At 42.6% G+C, this 15903-nt stretch overlaps 1 protein-coding gene across 1 annotated transcript in view; it reads left to right on the forward strand.

Annotated features, from left to right (window-relative positions):
• Positions 1-15903, forward strand: part of ttll7 (tubulin tyrosine ligase-like family, member 7) — a 243320-nt gene that overhangs the window by 121230 nt on the left and 106187 nt on the right. Inside the window, exon 8 of the mRNA XM_034179159.1 lies at positions 375-510. Coding sequence (XP_034035050.1) covers positions 375-510 — 136 coding nt within the window. The remainder of the gene's footprint in view (positions 1-374; positions 511-15903) is intronic.

Below are 15903 nucleotides of genomic sequence, written 5' to 3' on the forward strand. Positions count from 1 at the left end.
TCCTTACATTTCTTTCATTAATCTTTTCGACTCAACCTTCATTTTCCTCCCGTTTTTCATCTTTGTGACTTTCCTTTCTCTCTCTAATTTTCTCTATCTCTTTGCAAACCCCCTCCCTTTCTTCACCTACTTTCTTCCCTCTTTCATATTCACTCAGTATGTCATCTTCCTTCCATTCGTCTCTGTTTCTGCACGTCTTATTGTCTGCGGAACCCAAATTCTCAACTTCATTACTCGCCTTCTCCTTTGTCACCCCCAGTTTTTTTGGGGGGGTTTCTGGTTTTTCTTTTTGTTTTTCATGGGGTTTTTTTTCTTGCTTGCTTTCTTTCTTTCTCCCTGACTTGCTTCTCTTGTTGCGTCTCTGTGGTCTGCAGACGTATTTACCCCCCAGATGACAAGCTGCTGTTGGAGAAGTATGAAAGCCTGCTCTCGGCCGCCTTTCAGACCTTCCTCGCTGGGCGAGCTGCCTCACTTCAAAAGGAAATGAATAATCCTCTGAAACAAATGAAGGCACGTACGTCCGTGGCACACTGTCACATGCACGCACACACACATACACATTGTGATAGAAACCTGTGGAGACCAACACACGTTATGCACACACATGCACATAGAAAGCCTGCAGAAACGCATACACACGTTTCTCCTGTTAACATTCTGCCCACAGAGACAAACAAGGGTGTGCAAACAAAGCAGAACGTGCACCACAGTCCTTCACATTTGTTAGAATGTCTGCCAACATGTCCTTCTTCCGTTATGTGCCTCACTTTTCCGCTGTCATTCAGTTTAAAATGTTTACTGTGTGGTCCATGAGCTTTTAAAGAAGAGTCAAATCCCACACAACAATGCTGTTTTTGTTTGTCTCTATTTAGCGTCTCACTTTCCCTTATATTTTCCTTGATGCCCCCCCCAAAAGTAAGTAAATGAGTTTCTTTGGCTTCTCCCTTGTTTTCACTTGGGATCGCCATAGCAGATCAGAGATAGTAGATAGATAATTTATTGTGATTACAACAAGTGCAATGAAATTTCTTCACACCCAGTCACCACAGACAAAAATAGAATCCACAATTATTACAAGTTGAATGTAATAATGGCACATATCAGAATTAAAACAACCATACATATACATTTGATTGTTTATGTATTCTAAACGTTAAGACAGTCCGTCATCCGAATTGAGGCAGTCTGAGTGTGGGGAGCCTCAGCAGTATCCCACGCAGCTGCAAGCTCGGGGGGAGTGGCAGATGGGGGGGCATGTGTCATGTGTGCAGATGAGATGAGATGAGTTTGTTTCAGTCAGATGAGTTTGTATCAGTTTCTGTCAGTGTGTGCATAATGTAGGGGAGGGCAGAAGATAAGAGAGCAGCTGAATGGTTCACCAAGGCCGTAGACGTTCTTCTGGAGGAAAACAGCGGGGCGTTTGACCTTCAGAGGCTGATAAGCCTGCCATGTTTAGGGTTGAGCAGAGAAACACATTTGTAACTCCTCTGACCGACCAAAATCCAATTTATGAGTATTCCCTGTTCTCCGACATCTTCCTTTGCAAGTTGTACATTTGCTCCGAGATGTTATCCAACTTACATCTTAGTTTAAGGGTTAACACACTCTGAGACTGTATCACCTTGCCCAACTCATTAATCATGACGGACAGGTGAGGGGTCGTGGTTCCAGTAGCAGCCGTCTTGCCAATTCTCCGGTAGGTCAGGGCAGCACATAAACCAATAAGCACAAGCCCTCCCACAGTAAAACCAAATATAAATAAGTCTTTGATGTCCTCCACAGAGAGTGGTACCAAGGATGCAGTGCTCCACTTCTCACAAGTATCGAGAACATAGCCCGCATGGTAGGTTCCATCTGGTCATGCAGGGTCCCCCAGCCTGATTTCCTTGTTCAAAAAATGGCGTCAGTAGCATTCAGAGACCAGCTGATCAATTCCATGGTTAATCTAAATATAGTTTGAAGAATTTACAGTCCGGTGAAGTAGGGACTTTGAAGGTTGGAGCAGAGATAGGAGATAGAGGACAGAGGAGGAGATGTGACCTCCCTTGTCAGAGTCCCAAGCACAGTAGTGCTTGGGAGGTGGACCTACATGTTGATTTGGCACAGGTTTTACGCTGGATGCCCTTCCTGATGCAAGTCCACATTCCACAGAGAGTTGCCAGGGGTGGCCTTGAACTGGGAAGCTTCCGCACTGAAAGCAAGCAAACTTAATCGCTTGGCCAACACCCCTGCAGAATATCCCACAACACCTCCTTCTATAGTCTTGTTTTTTTCACCAAATTATACTATGTGAATATTTAACCAGAATTTCTTTCCTGAATAGGGGACTGTGCATCCGGAAAGTATTCATAGCACTTCACTTTTTCCACATTTTGTTATGTTACAACCTTATTCCAAAATGGATTAATTTATTTTCCCCCTCAAACCTCTACTCCCAACACCCCATAATCACAACATGAAAAAGATTTTTGTAATTTTTTTTTTTTTTTTTTGTATTCACAGCCTTTGTGCAATACTTTGATGCATGTTTTGCAGCAATTACAGCCTCAAGTCTTCTTGAATATGATGCTACAAGCTTGGTGCACCTGTCTTTGGGCAACTTGCCCATTCCTCTTTGTAGCACCTCTCAAGCTCCATGAGGTTGGATGGAGAGTATCGTGCACAGTCATTTTCAGATGGTTATCCTTCTGGAATGCCATAGTCCTGGTGGATCTCAACGTCTTCCATTTATGGATGATGGAGGTCACTGTGCTCATTAGGACCTTCAAAGCAACAGAAGTGTTTCTGTACCCTTCCCCAGATTTGTGCCTTGAGACAATCCTGTCTTGGAGGTCTACAGACAATTCATGCTTGAGTTCATGCTTGGTTTGTGCTCTGACATTCACTGTCAACTGTGGGACCTTATAAGTAGACAGGTGTGTGCTTTTCCAGATCATGTCCAATCAACTGAATTTACCCCAGGTGGACTCCATTTAAGCTGGATGATCAGTGGAAACAGGAGGCACTTGAGCTCAATTTTGAGCTTCATGGCAAAGGCTGTGAATACTTAAGTCCATGTGATTCCATAGTTTTTTTTTTTTAACTAATTTGCAAAAATCTAAAAAAAAAAAGAAAAAACAAAACAAAAAACAAACAAACCTTTTTTCACACTGTCATTATGGGGTATTATGTATATAATTTTGAGGAAAAAAATTTATTTAATCCATTTTAGAGTAAGGCTGTAACAAAAATTGTGAAAAAGTGGAAGTGCTGTGAATATTTTCCGAATATACTGTATTTGTAGCTCTGTAAATTTGAATTGACATAAACACTTACAGAAATGTGTGGCAGTGCTATTAGATATGTGCAGATGTAGTGACTGCACATATCATGCATGTTGAAGTTGTAACAGGAAGTTTCAGATCAACTTTGTCGATATTTATTAATAGCGACAAAATCATCTTATGCAGATGTCTTCAGAAAAAGTTCACTGTTTACTGTCACTGTTCCATACAATCACAAAATAATTTCCTTCGGGATTAAGAAAGTTGATCTTATTCTTATTTGTGTTATTCTTTAAGATGCAGAGAGATTTTGCAAAGTGGAGTTCTTTACTCCTTTAAAGGAGAGACCCAGAGGAAGCAAGAGGAGTGATGAACATGGAGAATTAAAGTAAAAAAAAAACAGAAAGGATCTGAAATTATAATAGAAAAGTCTTGGTGCTTTGGAAAACAACTTTTTTTTAACTATTATGATCTGGTTTAATAATAATATTAAGAATTCTTCTTCTTTCTTCTTCTTCTTCTTCCTTCTTCTTCTTCTTCTTCTTATTGTTATTGTTAAAATAATTCTGAGAATTCTGATTATTTGCCATATGAAAAAAATCCTATGTTTTTTTCTTCAGCCCTGGTTAAATATTCATATTTGGTTGGGAAAAAGACTATAGAAGGAGATATTGTGGGATATTTGACTGTTTTTTGTTGTTGGGTTTTTTTTTTGGTTGTTTGTTTTTTTGTTTTTTGTTTTTTTTTTTTGGCTGTTGGACAATGCGAATAAATTATGAAAATTAATATTTTGAGTAACAGTGCTGATATTCTATGCATATGAAACAAAGGCAGGAGCGGCAATTGTTGCAGGTTTTGGAAATGAACCATAGTTACAATAGCCTGTAACTCGTGATAGTTTTTTTTTTAAAGACATTATTCTTTTAAGAGTCACTTAAAATGTCATTCATAGAGGAGGTGTAGTTGTAACTGCCAACTGAACAAAGTTTCTTGAGATATGGATCTCATTTAAAGCACAAAGCAATGACGATAATAAGAATAAAGTATGCACCAGGGCTTGTGATCTAATAATATGATCATGAGTGACAACTGGATTTATTATTTATTCAGCATATAAGTTCAAAATTAATTTACAATAACAAGAACTTTATTCATAAATCATAGTATTATTTGTGACAAACTTTATCGTCACACAGGTGGCAAGGTGGCTTAGTAGGTAACACTGTTGTCTCACAGCAAGAAGGTTGTGGGATTGCTTCCCACCTGGAGCTTTCTGTGTGCAGTTCACTTGGGTTCTCTCCAGGTGCTCCTGCTTCCTCCCACTTCCAAAGATATGCAGGTTAGGTCAATTAGTACATTGTCTGTAAAACATCAGACACAGCGCCAATCTGTCTGTTGATCTCCACTTAGGGCAATAACTCTCCCCTGACCCAGAGAGGACAAGCCACTGTTTTCTGGCAGACGGCCATGGTGTCAGTTTTGGAGGTGCTGACTGTATTTGTTTGTCTGTCTGTGGCCCTGCCATGGACATGACGCCAGTCTGTGGCCCGGCCATGGACATGATGCCAGTCTGTGGTCCGGCCATGGACATGACGCCAGTCTGTGGCCCGGCCATGGAAATGACACGTCTGTGGCCCTGCCATGGACATAACACCAGTCTGTGGCCCTGCCATGGACGTGATGCCAGTCTGTGGCCATGCCATGGACATGACACCAGTCTGTGGGCTTGCCATGGACATGACGCCAGTCTGTGGCCCTGCCATGGACATGATGCCCAGACTGTGGCCCTGCCATGGACATGACTCCAGTCTGTGGCCCTGCCATGGACATGACGCCAGTCTGTGGCCCGGCCATGGACATGACGCCAGCCTGTGGCCCTGCCATGGACATGATGCCCAGACTGGCATCATGTCCATGGCGTGTCCTGCTTCATGCCCTATGGCTGCTGGATGGATGGAATGCTCTTCTTCCTAAAGATATTGCCTCATTTTAAGATATAGTGATGGTGGTATATTGCCTCATTTTAAGATATAGTGATGGTGGTGCAGAGTGTCATCTAAAACACTGGTTTAAAATCTCAGACAGGTGTTCAACTGGTCTAAGATCTGGTAACTGTGAAGGCTGTAGCATACTTGTATGATTCACAGTTTTAACCCAACTAACGCCTCATGCCCTCTGTATAGGGGCATTTGTTGCTTTTCGTTAGAAGTGTTCATAGCACAGTGAGCAATTCACACCTTGCTCAGATGGTAATTTTTAATGTACAGTGGGGAAAATAACTATTTGTCCCCCTGTCAGTTTTGCAGGTTTTCCTACCTACAAAGAATGGAGAGGTCGGTAATTTTTATCGTAGGTACACTTCAACTGTGAGAGACAGAATCTTAAAAAAAAAAAATCCAGAAAATTACAAAATATATGCTGATAAGTGGATATAGAAAATGAATGAATTATTGTCAGACATATATTCATAGACATTTTTCCTTCTACACTCAACAGAAATATAAATGCAACACTTTTGGTTTTGCTCCCATTTTGTATGAGATGAACTCAAAGATCTAAAACTTTTTCCACATACACAATATCACCATTTCCCTCAAATATTGTTCACAAACCAGTCTAAATCTGTGATAGTGAGCACTTCTCCTTTGCTGAGATAATCAATCAACCAATCAATTTTATTTATATAGCGCCAAATCACAACAAACAGCTGCCCCAAGGCGCCCCACACTGCAAGGCAAGGCCATACAATAATTACGTAAAAACCCCAACGGTCAAAACGACCCCCTGTGAGCAAGCACTTGGCGACAGTGGGAAGGAAAAACTCCCTTTTAACAGGAAGAAACCTCCAGCAGAACCAGGCTCAGGGAGGGGCAGTCTTCTGCTGGGACTGGTCGGGGCTGAGGGGAGAGAATCAGGAAAAAGACATGCTGTGGAAGAGAGCAGAGATCAATCACTAATGATTAAATGCAGAGTGGTGCATACAGAGCAAAAAGAGAAAGAAAGAAAGAAACACTCATTGCATCATGGGAACCCCCCAGCAGTCTAAGTCTATAGCAGCATAACTAAGGGATGGTTCAGGGTCACCTGATCCAGCCCTAACTATAAGCTTTAGCAAAAAGGAAAGTTTTAAGCCTAATCTTAAAAGTAGAGAGGGTGTCTGTCTCCCTGATCCGAATTGGGAGCTGGTTCCACAGGAGAGGAGCCTGAAAGCTGAAGGCTCTGCCTCCCATTCTACTCTTACAAAGCCTAGGAACTATAAGTAAGCCTGCAGTCTGAGAGCGAAGCACTCTATTGGGGTGATATGGTACTATGAGGTCCCTAAGATAAGATGGGACCTGATTATTCAAAACCTAATAAGTAAGAAGAAGAATTTTAAATTCTATTCTAGAATTAACAGGAAGCCAATGAAGAGAGGCCAGTATGGGTGAGATATGCTCTCTCCTTCTAGTCCCCGTTAGTACTCTAGCTGCAGCATTTTGAATTAACTGAAGGCTTTTCAGGGAACTTTTAGGACAACCTGATAATAATGAATTACAATAGTCCAGCCTAGAGGAAATAAATGCATGAATTAGTTTTTCAGCATCACTCTGAGACAAGACCTTTCTAATTTTAGAGATATTGCGTAAATGCAAAAAAGCAGTCTTACATATTTGTTTAATATGCGCTTTGAATGACATATCCTGATCAAAAATGACTCCAAGATTTCTCACAGTATTACTAGAGGTCAGGGTAATGCCATCCAGAGTAAGGATCTGGTTAGACACCATGTTTCTAAGATTTGTGGGGCCAAGTACAATAACTTCAGTTTTATCTGAGTTTAAAAGCAGGAAATTAGAGGTCATCCATGTCCTTATGTCTGTAAGACAATCCTGCAGTTTAGCTAATTGGTGTGTGTCCTCTGGCTTCATGGATAGATAAAGCTGGGTATCATCTGCGTAACAATGAAAATTTAAGCAATGCCGTCTAATAATACTGCCTAAGGGAAGCATGTATATAGTGAATAAAATTGGTCCTAGCACAGAACCTTGTGGAACTCCATAATTAACCTTAGTCTGTGAAGAAGATTCCCCATTTACATGAACAAATTGTAATCTATTAGATAAATATGATTCAAACCACCGCAGCGCAGTGCCTTTAATACCTATGGCATGCTCTAATCTCTGTAATAAAATTTTATGGTCAACAGTATCAAAAGCAGCACTGAGGTCTAACAGAACAAGCACAGAGATGAGTCCACTGTCTGAGGCCATAAGAAGATCATTTGTAACCTTCACTAATGCTGTTTCTGTACTATGATGAATTCTAAAACCTGACTGAAACTCTTCAAATAGACCATTCCTCTGCAGATGATCAGTTAGTTAGCGAAGCCCGCACTCCAAGCAGGGCGCCATCTGGTGGTGGTGGGCCAGCAGTACCTTCTCTTCAGCGGCCCACACAACAGGCATCACTGAAAGCAGCCAAAGATAGCGATACGTCTTTGGGATGGTTATGAGTAATTTTTTCTCTAATAGTTAAAATTTTATTAGCAAAGAAAGTCATGAAGTCATTACTAGTTAAAGTTAAAGGAATACTCGGCTCAATAGAGCTCTGACTCTTTGTCAGCCTGGCTACAGTGCTGAAAAGAAACCTGGGGTTGTTCTTATTTTCTTCAATTAGTGATGAGTAGTAAGATGTCCTAGCTTTACGGAGGGCTTTTTTATAGAGCAACAGACTCTTTTTCCAGGCTAAGTGAAGATCTTCTAAATTAGTGAGACGCCATTTCCTCTCCAACTTACGGGTTATCTGCTTTAAGCTGCGAGTTTGTGAGTTATACCACGGAGTCAGGCACTTCTGATTTAAAGCTCTCTTTTTCAGAGGAGCTACAGCATCCAAAGTTGTCTTCAATGAGGATGTAAAACTATTGACGAGATACTCTATCTCACTTACAGAGTTTAGGTAGCTACTCTGCACTGTGTTGGTATATGGCATTAGAGAACATAAAGAAGGAATCTGTTGGGAAAGTGTAAGTACACGGACCCACAACAGGGGGCGCAAATGAACGGACAATGGAGAAAGTCAAATAACAAGGCTTTACTGTTGTGAACGTGCACAACGAATACAACCAATCACGAAATGGACAACAGTCAATTCACAAAAGTGTCGTGTGGGCAGGCTCGAAGATAGGAGACGCCTCTCCAAGGTAAGACCCGAACCACACGGCTTCCTCCGCCACAGGACCCCGGAAATACTGGAGCCGCCAAGTCCCGAACTCCCAGGTGGCCACTGCCTCCGCGTGTCGGACCTGGTACTGCTGGCGAGGAACAAAGAACAGTTAGATGGGGGCGCGTTTGCACCCAAGACTCCGAACAGCAGGGAAGTTACCTCCACCTCTCGTTGGAACAGTAATCCACAAGCTATACACTAATCCAAAAGGATACACTCCGTCAGCTTTGATACGTTACCTCGTAGGTAGAAACGATATCTCGGCAATGAGGTGGAGGTGCCGTCCTGCTGATATACCCCACAGATGATTGCTGTCAGCTGTCTCAGGTGATGGGTGACAGCTGTCACCGTAGCTGCTCACGTGAGGCGGCGGCGCCCTCTGGTGCCTGGAGCCCGCACTCCAGGCAGGGCGCCCTCTGGTGGTGGTGGGCCAGCAGTACCTCCTCTTCAGCGGCCCACACAACAGAATCATATCCTTAAACCTAGTTACAGCGCTTTCTGAAAGACTTCTAGTGTAATGAAACTTATTCCCCACTGCTGGGTAGTCCATCAGAGTAAATGTAAATGTTATTAAGAAATGATCAGACAGAAGGGAGTTTTCAGGGAATACTGTTAAGTCTTCAATTTCCATACCATAAGTCAGAACAAGATCTAAGATATGATTAAAGTGGTGGGTGGACTCATTTACATTTTGAGCAAAGCCAATTGAGTCTAATAATAGATTAAATGCAGTGTTGAGGCTGTCATTCTCAGCATCTGTGTGGATGTTAAAATCGCCCACTATAATTATCTTATCTGAGCTAAGCACTAAGTTAGACAAAAGGTCTGAAAATTCACAGAGAAACTCACAGTAATGACCAGGTGGACGATAGATAACAACAAATAAAATTGTTTTTTGGGACTTCCAATTTGGATGGACAAGACTAAGAGTCAAGCTTTCAAATGAATTAAAGCTCTGTCTGGGTTTTTGATTAATTAATAAGCTGGAATGGAAGACTGCTGCTAATCCTCCGCCTCGGCCCGTGCTACGAGCGTTCTGGCAGTTAGTGTGACTCGGGGGTGTTGACTCATTTAAACTAACATGTTCATCCTGCTGTAACCAGGTTTCTATAAGACAGAATAAATCAATATGTTGATCAATTATTATATCATTTACTAACAGGGACTTAGAAGACAGAGATCTAATGTTTAATAGACCACATTTAACTGTTTTAGTCTGTGGTGCAGTTGAAGGTGCTATATTATTTTTTCTTTTTGAATTTTTATGCTTAAATAGATTTTTGCTGGTTATTGGTGGTCTGGGAGCAGGCACCGTCTCTACGGGGATGGGGTAATGAGGGGATGGCAGGGGGAGAGAAACTGCAGAGAGGTGTGTAAGACTACAACTCTGCTTCCTGGTCCCAACCCTGGATAGTCACGGTTTGGAGGGTTTAATAAAATTGGCCAGATTTCTAGAAATGAGAGCTGCTCCATCCAAAGTGGGATGGATGCCATCTCTCCTAACAAGACCAGGTTTTCCCCAGAAGCTTTGCCAATTATCTATGAAGCCCATCTCATTTTTTGGACACCACTCAGACAGCCAGCAATTCAAGGAGAACATGCGGCTAAACATGTCACTCCCGGTCCGATTGGGGAGGGGCCCAGAGAAAACTACAGAGTCCGACATTGTTTTTGCAAAGTTACACACCGATTCAATGTTAATGTTAGTGACCTCCGATTGGCGTAACCGGGTGTCATTACTGCCGACGTGAATTACAATCTTACCAAATTTACGTTTAGCCTTAGCCAGCAGTTTCAAATTTCCTTCAATGTCTCCTGCTCTGGCCCCCGGAAGACAATTGACTATGGTTGCTGGTGCCACTAACTTCACATTTCTCAAAACAGAGTCGCCAATAACCAGAGTTTGATCCTCGGTGGGTGTGTCGCCGAGTGGGGAAAAACGGTTAGAAATGTGAACGGGTTGGCGGTGTAATCCATCCCACCTCACAGGTGTGCCATATCAAGATGCTGATTAGACACCATGATTAGTGCACAGGTGTGCCTTAGACTGCCCACAATAAAAGGCCACTCTGAAAGGTGCAGTTTTGTTTTATTGGGGGGGATACCAGTCAGTATCTGCTGTGACCACCATTTGCCTCATGCAGTGCAACACATCTCCTTTGCATAGAGTTGATCAGGTTGTCAATTGTGGCCTGTGGAATGTTGGTCCACTCCTCTTCAATGGCTGTGCCAAGTTGCTGGATATTGGCAGGAACTTAAGCATATGACAGGCTCATTGTGATTTTTCACCAAAAACCTGTGATGCCTCTTAAAGGGACACGAGAAATAGATCCTTATCACCAGCAGTTTCACACCTGAACTTTGAGTTTGAACTGTGCCCTCAAAAGGTGAAGGACGTAACAGCTTTTGTCTGGACTATATACAGTTTAAGACATATTTGTACAAAGAAGTTACTACCTACATCTGTATCGCAGTATTGCAACGGACAGCTGTGCAAGACTCAAGCTTACTATCATTCATTTTCTACCTGTTTACTTCAGTTAAGGGTCACTGGGGGAGCTTACTAATTATCTTAGGTATTAATAGTTGCATGTACGCCAGTCTGTTCTGTATAAGCCTGGTCCTGCCAGATCTCAGAAGCTAAGCAGAGTGGGTCCTGGTTAGTACTTGGATGGGAGATGTCTTCGGAAGACCAGGGGTTGTATGTGTTTCTCCAGGTAAAACGAGTTACATCAGGAAGGGCATTCAGAGTGAAACTTGTGCCAAATCCCAATGTGGATCTATGCTGGCTTTGTTGTGGTGACCCCGCTCAGATGGGCGTAGCTGGAAGGCAAACAACAACACTGGTAATAGTTGCACATACAGTGGGGAAAATAAGTATTTGACCCCCTGTCAGTTTTGCAGGTTTTCCCACCTACAAAGAATGGAGATGTCTGTAATTTGTATCGTAGGTACACTTCAACTGTGAGAGACAGAATCTAAAAAAAATCTATTAAATCACATTGTATGATTTTTAAATAATTAATTTGCATTTTATTGCATAAAATAAGTATTTGACCCCCTAGAAAAACCGAGCTTAACAATTGGTACAGAAACATTTGTCTGCCATTGCAGAGGTCAGACATTTCCTGTAGTTCTTGACCAAGTTTTCACACACTGCAACAGGGATTTTGATCCACTCCTCCATACAGATCTTCTCCAAATCTTTCAGGTTTGGAGTTTTAGCTCGCTCCAAAGATTTTCTATTGAGTTCGGGTCTGGAGACTGGCAAGGCCACTCCAGGCCCTTGAAATGCTTCTGACGGAGCCCCTCCTTAGTTGCCCTGGCTGTGTGTTTGGGGTCATTGTCATGCTGGAAGGCCCATCCATGACCCATCTTCAATGCTCTTACTGAGGGAAGGAGGTTGTTTGCCAAAATCTTGCAATACATGACCCCATCCATCCTCCCTTCAATACGGTGCAGTCATCCTGTCCCCTTTGCAGAAGAGCACCACCAGAGTATGATGTTTCCACCCCATGCTTCACGGTTGGGATGGTTTTCTTGGGGTTGTTCTCATCCTCTAAACATGGTAAGTGGAGTTGATTCCAAAAAGCTCTATTTTGGTCTCATCTGACCACATGACCTTCTCCCATGCCTCCTTTGGATCATCCAGATGGTCACTGGTGAACTTCAAAGGGGCCTGGACATGTGCTGGCTTGAGCAAGGGGACCTTGCTGCCCTGCAGGATTTTAAACCATGACAGCATCATGTGTTATTACTGTAATCTTTGTGACTGTGGTCCCAGCTCTCTTCAGGTCATTGACCAGGTCCTCCTGTGTAGTTCTGAGCTTTCTCAGAATCATTGTTACCCCACAAAGTGAAATCTTGCATGGAATCCCAGACTGAGGGACACTGACACTCATCTTGTGTTTCTTCCACTTTTCTAATAAATAATCACAACAGTTGTTGTCTTCTACCAAGCTGCTTGCCTGTTGTCCTGTAGTCCATCCCAGCCTTGTGCAGGTCTACAGTTTTGTCCTTGGTGTCCTTAGACAGCTCTTTGGTCTTGGCTATGGTGGACATGTTGGAGTGTGATTGATTGAGTGTGTGAACAGGTGTCTTTTATACAGGTAACAAGTTCAAACAGGTGCAGTTAATACAGGTAAAGAGTGCAGAATAAGAGGGCTTCTTAAAGAAAAATTAACAGGTCTGTGAGAGCCAGAATTCTTGCTGGTTGGTATGGGGTCAAATACATATTTTATGCAATAAAATGCAAATTAATTATTTAAAAATTATACAATGTAATTTTCTGGATTTTTTTTTTTTTTTAGATTCTGTCTCTCACAGTTGAAGTGTACCTACGATAAAAATTACAGACCTCTCCATTCTTTGTAGGTAGGAAAACCTGCAAAACTGACAGGGGGACAAATAGTTATTTTCCCCACTGTACATTAAAAATTACCATTTGAGCAAGGTGTGAATTGCTCACTGTGCTATGAACACTTCTAGCTAAAAGCAACAAATGCCCCTATACAGAGGGCATGAGGCGTTAGTTGGGTTAATATAAAAACTGTGAATCATACATGTATGCTACAGCCTTCACAGTTACCAGATCTTAGACCAGTTGAACACCTGTCTGAGATTTTAAACCAGTGTTTTAGACGACACTCTGCACCACTATCACTATATCTTAAAATGAGGCAATATACCACCATCACTATATCTTAAAATGAGGCAATATCTTTAGGAAGAAGAGCATTCCATCCATCCATTAAGAGTCCAAAGACAGAGTCAGTGCCAAGGTGCATTAAAGCTGTTCTGATGGCACATGGTGGCCAGACACCTCACTAAGGGCCTGATTTGCTGAAGGTTTGCATATGTAAAATCATGCACAAACACCATAGCGCTTGAGAAAAAAAAAACAAAAACAAAATGTGCATGCTGATTTAGTAAGAGTGTACACTGAGGATTGCATCTTTCAAATGCTCAAATAGCATGTATTGTCCATTTTTCGCATTTGCCTTCATGAATGTGCAGTTTGGGGTTTGTCCACCCAATTGTGCAAAATTGTAGAAGGAAGCATGCAAATCTTTGAGGTTTGCACATGCAGCATAATTTATCAAGGTCAAAGGAGTTTTGGTGAGTGCTGATAGCGTCTGTATTTTGCATGTTTGAAACCTTGACGTTAACATATTGCACTTGACAGACTGCTGAATAAAAATAAAAAAATTAATTCATTGTTAAATTTGGGCATATTTGAATGGCTAACGGTAGCATTTGGAGCTTGGCCAGCTCCACAATCCTATTTATATGGCATGAAATCTAAGCATAAAGAAGGGCATAGTGTGCAGAGTTGTATTTAGTTTTTCTAAGTAGTCATGGCTGTGTTTTGTGTATAACATGAAATAAACCAATTAGTGTGTCACCTGTCATTCTTTTTAAAACACATGTGCATCAGAATTCACTGGGATAGGCCAGTTATAATGTCCAGTAGGTTGTGCATGGGTCTGAGAATTTTTAGGATGTCCCAGAGAGCAGTCTGGTCAGTGGAGTCAAACATGTTGTGAAAATCAGTATAGACTTTAAAAATGCACTGCAAGTATTTGAGCTTCCTTTAACGAGTACTTGCAAAGTGAGCATGTGGTCGATGGTATCTTCTCAGGTGTGAAGACCGATGACTTCTGAGCAACAAATAACTTTGACTACACTCTGTTAAGGGCCCCTTCACACTTAAAATGAAGGTGGGTGAAAGAAGCAGGAACTGGCCAAAAATCCGCGAACAAAAAACGAAATGGGGAACCACGAAACATTCCACCTGCTGTCGGGAGGGACACATGGACGGACAGGCGTGCACGATAAAGCGGTGACGCTTTTGTGCACGCTTGTGCGTGTGCACGGACACAGTGCGAGCAGCTGGAACATGTGGCACCACATCGCGCCACTGCTGTGGAGAAAAAAATAAAAACCACACACCATAAAAAAACACTGCAATTTCTAATATTTAATCCCTTTTATTGAGTGGACAATACAAGTATGATCCTTCTATTCCTCTGTATATGACCCATGGTCATAGACGTACAGTCATGAAATGACATGAATGAAGCAGCGCACTCGTGTTATGTCCACATCTGCTGGCCCCACATGTCCAGCCGGCCCCGCATGTCCAGTGAGCAGCGTGCCAAAGGACAGACACCGCATCATGTGGACCATAGCTCATGTGGGTGACGTGACATTCAGATCGCCAGCTGAATGTACACATCATCTGACGGTCCTTTTCACCTGGTACAGCGTGCTGATGTGTGCTCTGTGCACTTGCTCCAGCCCGTTGCAAAGGTGATATATGTTTTTATGCATTTCCATGTGAGGACAGCAAGCACATGCACGCGCCTCACGGTGTAGAGTTGTAATGTCATGTCCTTCAAAACACGGTATGTGTTCTTCAGCTGTGACTTGCGGGTCCAGAGATCTCAACAGCTGCTGCTGTTTGCAGACACGCCACCTGTTCGTTTAGCCCACAGAATAAAGTGTCACTCTCTGTTGTGTGATTATTTTAGTTATTTGTTATGTAATTGTGTATATAGTTATTGAAGTTATTTATATACTTGTCCTGGCTGTATTCTCTGTGTTTTTAATTTAACAATTCGTGTGCACTGAGCCTGTCATTTCAAGCTGTCAGTGAGTGGCTGGCCAATGATCAGCTGAGAGGTGCCTTGCTGTGCTGTGTGCACTCAGATGTGGCCAGTCCCCGTGTGATCTTGTCTGTACATAAATATCAGCATTTCATGCAAAGTGTGCGGGGTGGGGGGGCGTGACACACACGCAGTCTACATGTGTTACGGGGGTGAGTGTGATACACATGCACGCCACGTGTGTGTGTGTGTGTGGGGGGGGGGGTTAGCAACACACTTGTGGGTGGCACAATTTTCACAGAGAGCTTGAATGTGGTCATCTGTACTCTACTCTCATGCTGGAACCACAAATAGCCCTGCCTTTTCTAAATGTCCAGTGAGTGCTGTTGGATGTTCATGTGTGGCACCTGGAGTTTGGCTGACACCTGCCAAGAGGGGGATCGAACGGGCACTCGTTGACTTTTGGCCGCTGGTGTGCGCGAATGGTTGTGGCTACAGATGTATGGGGCATTTCAGGTGCCTCTGATTTTTCACAAGTGGCATGCAATTCCTCCTTCCTCCGCCATTCTGCCTCAGTCGTGTTATGTATGACGGGGCCCTAAGTATAATCCTTGTTAGCACCTTTTCCTGCGCAGAAAGCAGTGTAATACCCCTGTAGTTGTTGCATTTCTGGTGATCACCCTTTTCTTTGCAGAGTGGGATGACAAGTCCTTTTTCCAGACTGTAAGGATGACACCTGTCTCCCACATTAAAACAAATATTGTTTTCAACACCAGGAGAACAACTTATCCACCTGCCTGGGTGTGTTCATCTCCAAATACCTGGAGCTT

This window comes from Thalassophryne amazonica, chromosome 10 (genome assembly GCF_902500255.1).
Source record: "Thalassophryne amazonica chromosome 10, fThaAma1.1, whole genome shotgun sequence".
Taxonomy (NCBI): Eukaryota; Metazoa; Chordata; class Actinopteri; order Batrachoidiformes; family Batrachoididae; genus Thalassophryne; species Thalassophryne amazonica.